Source organism: Limulus polyphemus, unplaced genomic scaffold (assembly GCF_000517525.1).
Source record: "Limulus polyphemus unplaced genomic scaffold, Limulus_polyphemus-2.1.2 Scaffold1375, whole genome shotgun sequence".
Taxonomy (NCBI): Eukaryota; Metazoa; Arthropoda; class Merostomata; order Xiphosura; family Limulidae; genus Limulus; species Limulus polyphemus.
The window spans coordinates 275,464-289,740 of record NW_013666985.1 but is presented as its reverse complement, the minus strand read 5'-3'; the positions used below and the strand labels follow the sequence as shown (position 1 = coordinate 289,740).

General features: G+C 34.3%; 1 protein-coding gene across 1 annotated transcript in view; it reads left to right on the top strand.

Moving 5' to 3' along the window:
- The window catches only part of LOC106463312 (adenylate cyclase type 2-like), an 11,628-nt gene extending 2,774 nt beyond the window's left edge, over window positions 1–8,854 (top strand). Inside the window, exons 4-7 of the mRNA XM_022390786.1 lie at window positions 2,848–2,859; window positions 3,573–3,687; window positions 4,555–4,679; window positions 7,968–8,854. Of these exons, the coding sequence (XP_022246494.1) occupies window positions 2,848–2,859; window positions 3,573–3,687; window positions 4,555–4,679; window positions 7,968–8,120 (405 nt within the window). The 3' untranslated portion in view covers window positions 8,121–8,854. The remainder of the gene's footprint in view (window positions 1–2,847; window positions 2,860–3,572; window positions 3,688–4,554; window positions 4,680–7,967) is intronic.
- Window positions 8,855–14,277: the final 5,423 nt, after the last annotated feature.

Here is a 14,277-nt window from a genome sequence, read left to right as displayed (position 1 = left end):
CAACGTTTTGTTCAGACAATTTCTCTGTACTTGGCATAGAGTCATGCCTTGTCACTTGTCAGATGTTATAGGGGGTTTAAATTGTTCGACCATCGAGAAATGGTATGAAGCAAACGGAAATTGCCAGAACAGTAGGGTACCTCCAGTGTACTGTATCCAGAATCATATAACGTCATCGAACTGTAGGAAACGGTGTTCCAGGAAACTCTACTGGTAGACACCAAAATAAACTACTTCCCATGATGACCATATTTTGATCAAGTTAACACATGAAGGTTGAAAGAAGTCTTGCAACACTTTATGACAGGACTGGCATGAGCACATTCATTCCAGGATATCCAGAAGAACAGTGAATATGAGACTGACCAAACAAGATTATTTTCCAAGAAGGGCTACCTGCAAACTGATATTAACCACACTTCACCACCATCACCGTGTTACTTGAGAAAGACAGCTTGAAAACTTACAAATAGGAGAATATAATAAATGAAGGAAGACTGTCTTTCCCACAGGGAGCACACAAGAGGAGGTGCAGTGCATGTTCGGGCAGCTATTGATCATGGGGAAAAAACTACTCTTCATATTCTTCAGGGAAACATCAATGGCGCCTCCTACAGGCACTACATGGAGACATTATTTCTGCCGTATGCTAGGGCAAGGTTTGGCAATAACTTTAAGTTCCAGGATGACAATGCCACTACCCACAATGCGCGTATTGTACTGATCATTTCGACCAGGAGGACGTTACAAGATTGCCATGGCCAGTAAAGTCTTCACATTGTAATCCCATTAAGAACGGTTGGGCAGAAATGAGCCGGAAAATTGCTAACTACGACCCTAAACTAGCTCCTGTAGCTGAGTTGAAGCGCCTTCTAGTGACAAGTTGGGATAACGTCACGGTGGATTACATCAATAACCTCGTCGACAGTATGCCACGTCACCTTGCAAATGTTATTGGAGTACAAGGAGGACCAATCAAGTATTAAATGTTTAATATGAACTGATATAAGGTTGCAGACGCTATTTATAATAACTTGATGTTATGTTTTGTTATTATATATGTCTTGGTAAGGTTTTGTTGTGATAGGTGAAATGCTGAATTACAAATCTTTCTACAGATGTCTGATAAAATTAATTGCTGTCAATGATGTCGATAGAACCTGTCACATTATACAAATTACATATGTAGATGTTTAATATAGCAAGCATTTCTAAGTTTGACAGCACTGAGTGTTTTTGTATTCCATCTTAATAATAATGATTTTATTGGTTACAAAATATGCAAACATTTTGGCCAAGACTGTATAACTGTCTTCTGTTTGATGTTTCTTAGAACAAACATGACCTGACAACGTTTTTTCGAATGATTTGTCTTGTTAACCTTAATATCACGCCTACTATCAGACTGATATACGACCTTTGACTTATACAAATAAGAGATTATTAGCTGAAATACCAGTATCCACAAGCTAGTCGCCAGGTGGTGTAAATAAAATAAGCAAATGTTTAAAGACTTGCATAGAAATTTATCTAAATTTAATTCGTGCAATCAACGAAACAGGTATAGCATATTATTCAGTTGATTAACTGAATGTTCTGTGTTATTATTCTACACACATATAAGCATATAACACCCCTAAATATTATTTCTAGTGTGTATTTCTTTATTTCTAGCTGTTGTTGTTGGTGGTTTTTTAACGGTAACATCTGTCTATGCAAACCTGCAACGAACGTGCTAAGTTGTTGAAAACCATTGTTATTCTGGGAATTGTAAAAATTCTATTCAAAATGTATCGTAGAATTCTTAAGATGTATCTCGGTTAAGACTTAGTTATTTTAATATTAGACTTGCATAACAATTATGATCTTTAAAGGATATTACCTCACGGGCAGCTATAGCTACAGATCTGGTTTTGTAGGTGGTTTATTAGCCTTCTTTTTCTAAATCAGTATTCTTAGCCCTTTTATAATCTTTTTTAAACTCAAGATGTTAAAAGAATTCTTAATCAAACAAGACGGTCTTTCCACTTCATAACTTTTTCGTTTTCTGCAGAATACATTGTCATCAGTAGTAACTATAGTTAGTAAGAAATTCCATATGCGTGAACAGAGTTAAAAAAACAACTAATATTCTAAAATCCCTAAGGGGATGGACAAAATTACCCTTACTCCACATTGAATTATTTTGCGAATACGTTGAGCAGAAAAAATGTATTAGTAAAACTGTTCTTGTGGCCAGACTGAATATTTCATGCACCATGCACGATCTTATCTCTTTTATCGAATATATATATACCGAATTTTCTAACTGGTAATCACCTCAGCGACTCGAAACGGAAGTAACGACTAAAGAAAAAATTAACAACGATTTAGCTTAATCCTATTATTACCAATGGTTCTTTTTCCGTGAGTGACGTCTAATAGGTTTTAGGAACTAACTTGTTGTAAATCGTTTTTACTGGTTTTAGAATCTGTTCTTAAATAATTATAGCATAAAGCCACTTTCTTCTTACTGTGACGTCACTGTATCTGACTGAAAAAGAAAAAAAAATAGACACTCTTTAACGATATGAAAAGTTGTTGTTAATATAAGATTATGATTTATACAGACTGTAATAAGAAAACAGTGTTGTTTCACATATTTGCAAATTGGAAAACTCAGTTATGGTAAATAATCAAATTAAAAAAAAAGTAATGATGAACGCCATGCAAGGATGAAAATCTGCCCAATATGTAAACATGTTAACCCTCTGAAACATATAATACTTCTGTATGTATGTATTTACATTACGATAAACCCTAATATCTGAAAACTCTTTTTTTTCTCTACATTCTAACATTTATTAGGACAGCGAGGGGGTGAGTGATTATGATTTTACTAAGTGTGTTTCGTTTCTTATTCTATTACAATTATTTGTCTCATACCTCAAGTGTTTATCGTTTCATTTCCCGATACAATGATTTGTCTCATTGAATAAGTATTTTTCATTTCACTACTAAATACAACGATTTGTCTCATACTATAAGTATTTTTCATTTCACTACCAAATACAATGATTTGTCTCATACCATAAGTATTTTTCATTTCACTACTAAATACAACGATTTGTCTCATACCATAAGTATTTTTCATTTCACTACTAAATACAACGATTTGTCTCCTACCATAAGTATTTTTCATTTCACTTCCTAACACGATGATTTGTCTCGTTGCATAAGCACTGCTTAAAACGACAATTTTCTCATAACATAAGAATATTTGTTTCACCCGCACCTAAAAATTGATTTCCAAAATATAACGAAATTAGACATTTTTTTGTTGGTTTATGCAGGAATTCTAAAATGAAATTTGCCTTTATGTTGCTGCAGTTCCATAATGAACTACATTCATCTTTATCTATAGATCCAGCACATTGTTCTGCTTTTATAATTTTTTGTATGTTTGTCCTTCAGTTACTTACCTCAGAAGTTTGCTACACAGATATAGTTTGATTGCTGCTAGGTTTCACTGAAAAAAATACTTAGAAACTCAGATATCAAATCTAATGTACATTATTTTTCTCTGACAACAGGACCGAACTCGAGCGCAGCACAACCTGGTGTCGCTGCTGGAATTTGCTATAGCACTTATGTCACTGTTAGATCAAATCAACAGGGAGTCTTTTCAACGCTTTAGACTGCGTGTCGGTAGGTGGGACCGTTTTATACACCTGTAGAACATTATGTGCAATGAAAAGTGAAAAGTGAAAGCTGTCATAGATAATATTGAATAATGTTTTAATGCAAAGCTACACAGTGGCCTGTTTGCGCTTTGTCCACCGTGGGAATCTAACCTGTAATTTTAACATTGTAAGTCCGCAAACTTACTGCTGACCAACCTTGGGTCTTCTAATAATGTTGTTATTATTAATTTTTAAACTTATGAAGTTGTTTTTTTGTTGTTTTTTTGCACTTTTAGTAATCTTCTATGTCGATTGAAACATTCGAGATGTTACTGGATTTATTGAGAAAAACATCTTCGTCAATAGCAAGTATTAATGATTCGGTGTACTAAATTTTATGTTTTAGTTTTTGGTTCTGGCATGGCCTGGTGGTTAGATCACTCGACTCGCAGTCTGTAGGTCGTGGGTTTGAATCCCTGTCACCGAACATGCTTGCCCTTTTAGCCGTGGGGACGCTATAATGTTACGTTCAATCCCACAGTTCGTTGGTAAAAGAGTAGCCAAAGAGTTGACGGTGAATGGTGTTCATTAGCTGCCTTCTCTCTAGTTCATCACTGCTAAGTTAGGGAAGGCTAGCGTAGATAGCCCTGGAGTAGTTTTGTGAGAAATTCAAATCAAACCAAACTAGTTTTCGTGTATATTTGTATGTAGCGTTAAGTATTTCTAGTCAGATTGTTATAAAGGATTCTCATTAATAATTCTGAAGCTGCTTTTTAGTTGTGCTTACTTTTGATTAGAAGCTATAATGAATACTTCAACTTGTGCCATAGACAACAAAGTTATTTTAGAAATCACAACTAGTACCTTATGGATATTCCTTTTTGTGTTGCAGGTATTAACCACGGTCCTGTCATAGCTGGTGTTGTTGGGGCACAAAAACCACAATACGATATCTGGAGTAACACAGTTAACGTGGCCAGTAGAATGGACAGCTGCGGCATAACTGGCCGGATACAGGTTAGCGTTTGCTTTGTGTTCTCGACCGTTTTATTTCGGAGTAGCTTATAAAACGGTATTTTTACCATGCCTGCTTGTTTCAGAGCTACGTATAAAAATACACAGCTTCCATAGTTTGGAACGTATAGACTAAAGGGAAGACAGCTCATAAACAGCACACACAGTCAATTCACGGGCCAATCCTGTCTGATCCAATAGAGAGATCTGACCGTCATCCACAGCTCAAAGTGTGGAACACGTTGGTACCGTAACGGGCCACAAAGAATGAAACCTAGGGTTCACAGACCGAGCACGTTAGCCACTAGGCCACGCCCAGCTAGCTTGACTCTACCTTTGAATGTAACCTTTGTTTGTAATTAAGCACAAAGCTACACGATGGGCTATCTGCGCTCTGACCACCACGGGTATCGAAACTCGGATTCTAGCGTTGTAAATCTGTAGACATACCGCTGTACTATTGGGGGGCTGAATGTAACCCATAGTATAACTTAGCGTTTGGGCGCAAATCATCTCTGGGGGGCGAGAGCGAACGATTAGGGTAGAGTCAATAATGTGATAATGCAAATTTAAGCGTTCTTATATATATTTTTAGTAATGATAATAATAAGAAATTACTACAACACACATATAGTACTTCAGTGTATCTCTGTGTATTTTATCTGGTCACTTAATTCGCTCTTACACTCATTTAAAAAAGAAAGAAAGAGGGGAGCACGCAAGAAACCATATTTGTTAACAGAGGGCGTGGATGACAGAAGTTTGAAAAACGCTGGTATTACCAATAGTTTGCATTATTCTGTTGAGAATACCGTAATAGTATGAATTTTTCTACTTTCGGTTAGAATATATTAAACTGTAATGGACATACCTCCCGGAGATAATGTCTCTAACAGTTAACTTCCTTTCAGATTTCTTATAGTATACTCCGCTTCTTCGACTATAAATCTGTATGGATTAATATAAAAACTCCAATTCCGTTGTATCGCCTGTCCAAGGTTCGCAGCTTGTCAGTCCTTAAGCATATTTATAAGATTTCAGTATGTCATCCTCGTATCAGTCGAGACTGCTTTCATCTCATCAAAGCATACGTTGTCTTAGCAACCACATTCCAGTGACGGAAAACAAGCGACCTTGCATGTAATGAGCCATATTGTACAGCTCTGAACAGCTAATATATTACTCGTCTTGAAACAATATCTTGCTTTATTATACCGCCAGAAATGTGCCCTGTTACGGGTAGAAACACCGATATATGGGGTTTAATAGGTACATCTTTTTCTAAGAGGTGATCGTCGATACATCGATTTAACTTACAAAACATAGTTTCACAGAGTATAAGATTTTGGTTGTTTTTTGCCCCTTCACCGGACCTATAAATAAAGGTTCACTGTGGGGAGTAAAAGACAATCAAAGCACCATACATATAATATCCAGATCACCATTATTTTCGATTCGTTCTTGTCCGTGAATACTGATGAGGGGGTGGAATTTCCAAAGCCAGTCTAATTCATTCCCAAGTAGTGAATCGAATCATAGATTAGGCTACATGTTTTTTAGCAGTTTTACAGTATATATATATCAGTATTGAGTTAAAACGGCAAATAACAAACGTTGCCAATATTATACATCTGTATCCGACACATCTTGGTTGGTTAGTTTTTTGTTTTTGTTAGTACATAATGTCTTCAATATTAAACTGTAATAGCATGCTCACATATCCAATCTGTGAACGAATGTGCAAACGCTAACTAGACTTCGATGGAATCATTAAAAGCAACCAAACTTTTATCAGAAAATGCACCGTCCTGAATTATATTAGTCACTGGTTGTATGCACGTGTTACTGGTCTTCAAAACTGCAGATTATTAAACGGTCCCTCTTTCGATTCGGTGCACTATTTGAAATTCAGAGTTTTAATAGCTATTTTAACTATCACTTTAAACTACTTCTCATTTACTTAAGAGTCAGTGTTTTTGAAACTAGTTCTCCTTTACTTGAGAGTCAATGTTTTTGAAACTAGTTATCCTTTATTGAGAGTTAGTGTTTTTGAAACTAGTTATCCTTTATTGAGAGTTAGTGTTTTTGAAACTAGTTCTCCTTTATTGAGAGTTAGTGTTTTGAAACTAGTTATCCTTTACTTGAGAGTCAGTGTTTTTGAAACTAGTTATCCTTTATTGAGAGTTAGTGTTTTTGAAACTAGTTATCCTTTATTGAGAGTTAGTGTTTTTGAAACTAGTTATCCTTTATTTAGAGTCAGTGTTTTGAAAATAGTTATCCTTTACTTGAGAATTAGTGTTTTTGAAACTAGTTCTTCTTTATTGAGAGTTAGTGTTTTTGAAACTAGTTATCCTTTATTGAGAGTTAGTGTTTTTGAAACTAGTTATCCTTTATTGAGAGTTAGTGTTTTTGAAACTAATTCTCCTTTATTGAGAGTTAGTGTTTTTGAAACTAATTCTCCTTTATTGAGAGTTAGTGTTTTTGAAACTAGTTCTCCCTTACTTGAGAATCAGTGTTTTTGAAACTAGTTATCCTTTATTGAGAGTCAGTGTTTTGAAACTAGTTCTCCCTTACTTGAGAATCAGTGTTTTTGAAACTAGTTCTCCTTTACTTGAGAGTCAATGTTTTTGAAACTAGTTCTCCTTTATTGAGAGTTGGTGTTTTGAAACTAGTTCTCCTTTTCTTGAAAATCAGTGTTTTTGAAACTAGTCCTCCTTTACTTGAGAGTCAGTGTTTTTCTGAATATGTTTTTCTACTCTGTGTTTAAGAAATGAGTTCTACTAAGACGATCGCTTTTATTTTCAGTGTCAATCTTGAAGTAACTATTTTGCCCTTAATTTACGACCTGAGCTTCGATTTTATTTTATTTTTTGCTTTTGCTCTAGTTAAATGTCAGTGTTTATATATATAACCGCTTTAGTGTACGTCTAAATTTGTAATTATAATGCTTTGTTGAAAATCTGACTTATCGTGTTTCCATGGATACTATAATACTTTAGAAGGTTTGTTGAGTAATCATGTTCCTATGACTACCACGACACAAAAGAAGAGTCGTTTCGATGCCTTATAGTTATAAATTGTTCTCGTCTTCGGTAACTTTTATCTTATTAATAGATAATGTAATAAATGAAAGCAGTGATGGACTTGAAATACTTCAAAATCAATATATATTCATATTCGTGTATATTGTAACTAGCTTTCCAAAGACATCAGTTCTACAAAATGATAGTAAATAAGAATGTATCAATATCTAAAGAATCTTTTTGAAACGACTTTTATTTTCTATCTCAGGTTACCGAAGAAACGGCTCGAATTCTCATGGATTGTGGCTACGAATGCGAGTGTCGAGGTCTAGTCAAGGTGAAAGGAAAAGGAAACCTCACCACGTACCTCGTGAAAACTCAGTTTGATAAGTTTGACGAAGACGTTCCCTCGCGGCTCTGATGAGTTATAAAAATAAAACCGAATTTCACTGTGGGAAAGGAAGTAGATCAAAGGATAAGTTCACTAAAAAAGAAATTTCAACAGCTTACTAGAAAATTAAACCCATTTTGGGGGATCTACAGATTCACTTGACAAGGCAGAGCGAAAAAAGAACTAACATAAAAATGTAAGGCAGACTGATTTCTCTTTTGACAGTTCCGATGGTAAGAATATGGAGCATTGTGTAAAAACTTAGTAAAGAAGCTTTCAAACTGTACAGCAGAAGGTCTGAGACTGAAAATCATTATTTCGACTGACAACAAGTGGTAAGAAGAGAAAAGAACAGGATTGTAATATAATTCTGTCAACACAAACTACACGTGATCACATTATGAGCTCTAGGTTACCATCGTCTCACCAGAGGGTTCAAACGCTTCGCTTTAGGTATTTTCAAGGTGGCAGATGTTGCGAAAATTCTCGGAAATTAACTTCAACTTTGACTTGATAGAGCGTAAGTCTTAAAAAGAAATACAGTTTTTTTTCAAATCAAGACAGTTATATAAATATTAAAAAATATATTTATTCTCTAACGCGTTTTCGAGGACAGCTATTAAATCGAAATTGAAATAAACTATCGCGTCTGGTTAAATTAAATAATAAATTTGAAGCTTTGCTGTCTGCAATAGCCCCAGTCATCTTATGGTATAGGCTTTTCGGTACTTGTACGTTGCAAGAAAGGCTCACGCTTGATGTCTTAGGCCTAATTAGTACCTGCAACAGTTCCTTAGCTAAGATTTTACTCGATTAATGGCATTAGTTATTAATGTAAGTCTTGCTATTGTCTTATTATATGTAAGTATTCTGCAATTCAATCAAAGTTTGTTTGTTTTTCTCCTTGTTCACGATATATATATATATATATATTTAATCTTTCTTTTTATGACAGCTAAAATCGAGAAAGTGAACCATATGTATGTGTCTACGTATGTGTGTTTGTTTTATAACGGAAATGTATTTATCATTTATCACAACATATCTTACAAAAAGTTATTATCTGACTGTCAATAAGTCTGAATGAATGAGTATATCCATTTTCGAAGCAGAGCTGATAAAGAGCGATGAGAAAGGGGTAGTTAACAGCTCTTAAGGTTTTACAGTTTTATCGACAAACACTGCTTTTAAGGTTTTAAAGCCATTATCAACTAAAATGTGCAACTATATATTATGAGCAGATAGTTAGCACTGAAAGTAGAGACTATAAACTTCTAGTTTACTTTAGAGCTTTAAGAGTTTTTGAAACGCTCGATATCTATTGAATATTACCAGTTCCAGTGTTTTCAGACGGTCTAAGTAAATATCAATTACAGTGTCTAGGTGTTAGGTGTCGTTAATTGTAGCTTATGGTATGTAGTGGAAAGCGTTATTTATAGTAGCGGTTCTTTTTTTTTCTTCGTGTAGTTGTTCTTATCAACCAACTAACCTGAAATATACTACTGTATATATTGACTTGCGTGACTTAAGACCTTTCAACCCTTGAGGAACATAAGTCATTCTCTGATCTTCTCCATAGTTATGGGCCAGTCTCTCCAGTTCTTTCTAGGAGAATACTAATTCCCTTAAGTCTGCCTTTACTACCTCCAGCTGTTCCTAGGCCTACCACGGTTTCTTTTACCGGGAGAATTCCAAATTAGTATCACACATGCTTCTAAATTTTATTGTTTCTAACAATTCACAAATATTTTCAGTAGTCATACGATGAGATTAATAGTATTATCCCAGAAATTATTTGTTGTGTTGTTTTCACATGTTCTGCTATGGCTGAATTTTCAATTTAATTTTTCCTTAATGTTCTTGTAATCTGTATTTAACTTCGTCTTAGTTTGACTAATATAAATATTATCACATTCTCTGTTATAAATCCCATTTTCATCTGATAAATATATATTTTCTCTTTTGTATCACCCAAACTTTGTATAATCTTATTTATAGATTTGAAAATAGGATACAATTTTTGTTGTTTCTTAAAAATATTAAATAATTGATCCGTTAATCCTGTAACATAAGGTAAGATTAAAGCTACTTTTTAGTTTTATCACAACATATTTTAACATAGTACTTTAACCAACATTGAGCGATTATTAAACTTATTACAAGCTCTATCAATTTTGATTGAATCCCCTCTTAAATTCTACAAGTTTAAATAGTAATAACAATTAATTACTTAAATTTTCTTGTTTAATGTATATCTTCAAATCTTTGTAAACATAAGTATTATATGCAATGATCTAGTATGACACATTCGTCTTTGATAAACTGGTGTTTCTAAATTATCATACGTGTCTTTTTTTTAACGAATACGTCTGGAAATGATAAACTATTATTTTTTATCAGTTACAAATATAAATTGAATTCAGGTTCGAACTATTGAAACAATTAGCATTTTTTTAAACTTAATGTCGCCTAACCGCCATACCAAGAATCTGCCGTCTGCATATCGAATCTAAGCATTTGGTTTAAGTATTCCATTACCAAACGCTTAAGTTTGAAACACATCCATGTAAAGATTACATAACAAAGGTGAAAGGGGGGACCACATAATTCTAAAGGTCACAACAAAGGTGAAAGTGGGGAACCACACAGCTGTAAAGGATAAATAACAAAGATAAAGAGGAGGGATCACATAACTGTAAAGGACACATAACAAAGGTGAAAGGTGGGCTACACAGCTGTAAAGGTCACATAACAAAGATTAAAGTTGGCCACACAGCCGTAAAGGTCACAAAACAAAGGTGAAAGGAGGACTACATAGTTCTAATGGTCACAACAAATGTGAAAGGGGAGAACATACAGCTGTAAAAGTCAAATCATAAAGATAAAAGAGAGGGATCACATAACTGTAAAAGACACATAACAAAAGTGAAAGATGGGATCACATAACTGTAAAAGACACATAACAAAGGTGAAAGATGGGATCACATAGCTGTAAAGATCAAGTCACAAAGATAAAAGGGGGACTACACAGCTGTAAAGGTCACATAACAAAGGTGAAAGGAGGAACCACATAGTTCTGAAGGTCACAACAAAGGTGAGAAGGGGAACACACAGCTGTAAAGGTTATACAACAAAGCCGAAGGCGCATATCTATTCTTCATTTTGTTTGTAAAACTTTTGATTAATTTAAATAATCCGTTCTTAACACACACTTTTGTTAAATTCAATATATCCAAAATTTGATCTACTGCAATTGTATTTTCTACTATATACATATATATGAATACTCAGAAGTAGAGAAAACCTATTTTTAACATTTGATGTTTGTATGATTTTTGAGCATGTACTGAATTCTAACCAGTTCTATTCTTTAATATTCAAGCATAACTATCACTGAGAATAATCGTCTAAGCTAGTGGAGTTTCAATGTGTATGTGGAGTATGTTTGAAGTACCTTTAACTCATTTTAAATAATGAAATGTATCGAACATTGAGTACCGAACGTTACGTAGAAACAATGTTATTTCTAATTTAACGATTTAAGGATGTCATTATCGAATAAAATTGTGTTAAGTTATCATATCACGACCAAAATAGTGTATAAAGAAAAGCAGGGCCCTCACAATCAAAAGAACATACTTTCGAAACGTTATGTATAGAATAACAGTATAGTCTATCAAAATGAAGTATATACAAACAAGAATGTCAAAGACAGAAAATACTGTATGGAAAAAAAAAGTTAATCCTCTTGTAACAATGTGTGTAAAAATAAGTGTCATTAACGTCGTATGTAAAGATTTTTGACCTCTTTGTAATAACGTGTATAAAGATAGATGTCATTATCGTCGTGTATGAAAAAAAAGATGAACTCCTGTGTAATAATGTGTATAAAAATAGATGTCATTGTCGTCGTGTATAAAAATAGATGTCATTATCGTCGTGTATAAAAAAAAGATGAACTCCTGTGTAATAACGTGTATAGAAATGGATGTCATTATATCTTCGTGTATAAAAAAGGTTAACCCCTTTGTAATAATATGTATAAGACTAGATGTCATTATCGTCGTATATAGAAAAAGGTTAACCCCCTGTGTAATAATGTGTATAAGACTAAATGTCTCTAACAACGCGCCAAAGTTTTACTTTTTGATCTAAATCCCTATAAATAAAAAATATATTTGCTTTGAATGCCTACTTCATAAGTGTTTTGTTAATAATCTACATAAAATTATTAACGACACACATACGCTTTATAGGGGAGACCGGGGCTGGTTGACTCACCAGCAAAAATAAATCACTTTCCTCTTTGCTATTTTTCTCAGAAATGAACATAATAGAAAAGTGTACACTGTGTCAATCTACCCCGAGTACTGGGCAGGTTGACACACGCTCCAGGGTAAGTTGACACGAATAATATTAAATCAAAAACACTTTACTTATATCAATGTATTTATTATGCATTTAAGTAAATGAAATAAAAAACGCTTTAACTGTTTCTCACCATAATGCCCACAAACAGAAAACAGCTTAGAAAAAATATCCCCCAAAAGTAATGGTTTGTTTGAAGTTAAGCACAAAGCTACACAATGGGCTATCTGTGCTCTGCCCACCACGGGTATCGAAAGTGAGGAGATGTAGAAGTCGAGTCGAGAAACTTAGTAAAAATGGCAAAGCAATTGCATCACTTCTTGTTCAGAGCAGACCATTTTACAGTAGAGATGTGATAAAGATTTCTACGGTCTGAGCTTGGTACATTTAATTCCTTAAATTTAATAATAGTCTTGAATTATGCTTCTACGGAAAACTATATTCTACATCAAGAAGCAAGAAATATCCTAAAAATATTTTAATTATGAAATACTTCTCTAGTTCAAGATTAAGCGCTTATTCTAAACCGATTATAAACCGGAAATTAATATCATGTGAATCAGAAAAGAAAGGGAAACTTAAACAGTAGCAATATCTTTATTGTAACTGGATATTTTATTACTGTATATTTTGATTATTACGGGAAACAACCCGAAATGCTTACCATTTTCTTTACAATGTTTGACTTGTAGAATATTGTTGTGATGTGAGTTTTGTTCAAACTCAACCATTTCCAATTGCTACTGCATTAACGATATTGGGTTGTTCTATAAAATATTTTTATTTTTCAATTTATAGGAAAGTTCAATGAATTTGGTTTGCTTTTGAACCACTAAGTGAGCATGCCAAGTTTGGTCTGGATCGGCCAACTCGTTCAGGAGGAGATACGTCCACAAACAGACAGAAAGTTTTCCTTCATGATGTTAGAAGAACACGTAGGTTCAAGAAGTCTTGACAGATATGACTAAAACCCCTATAACCCGAGCGCTTTCGAAAGGCGAACCTTTCTTCTTCAGGGGCAAACCCAGGGTTTTTATTCATTTCTATAATTACCGCATCGGTATGGTTTAATATGTACAGCGCATATGTGAAGAAAGTCTGTACCCAGATTTTTATACTCACCTCTGCCGGCAGAACTGGACAATTAAAACAACCAAAAATATAGTGAAATTATTTAAATATAATTAATATATCCATATGCTTTTAGGTTCTGTTTCTGCAGCCTGCCCCCCCCCCCAGTGGCACAGCGTTATGTCTGCAGACTTTCAACGCTAGAATCCGGGTTTCAATACCCGTGGTGGGCAGCGCACAGATAGCCCATTATTTAGCTTTGTGCTTAATTACAGACAAAGAAACAAACAAACTGCAGCCTGCTACTTGGTGACCTACGCACATACTCACTTGATACGTATCTTTGTATGAGAGAGCATACTTCTTAACATTTACGTGTTTCCTGAAATAGGTTCTGAGTAAGGAAATGCATACTACCTAACCATACAAAACAGATGTCATCTACAGCTGCCTAAGCTGTAGCTTGCGAAACACGATAACGTTCCGCTCTACAAAATGTGGGGAATCATTTTAGTAAAATGGCTGGCTCTATTTCGCCAAAGTCTTCGTTTTATGATTCTAGGGGGGAGGGGGGGTACTGAATAACCATAGTTATAAACATACGTTTCTAACAGTAAATCGCTGACAATCACCATTCTTTGCTCAATATTAACAAATATCAAATATATGTTCAAGCATTAGACCATATGATTATCAGACTTTTGTCATGTCTTTCAGATATTTTCACCGTATCTCTAATGATGTCACG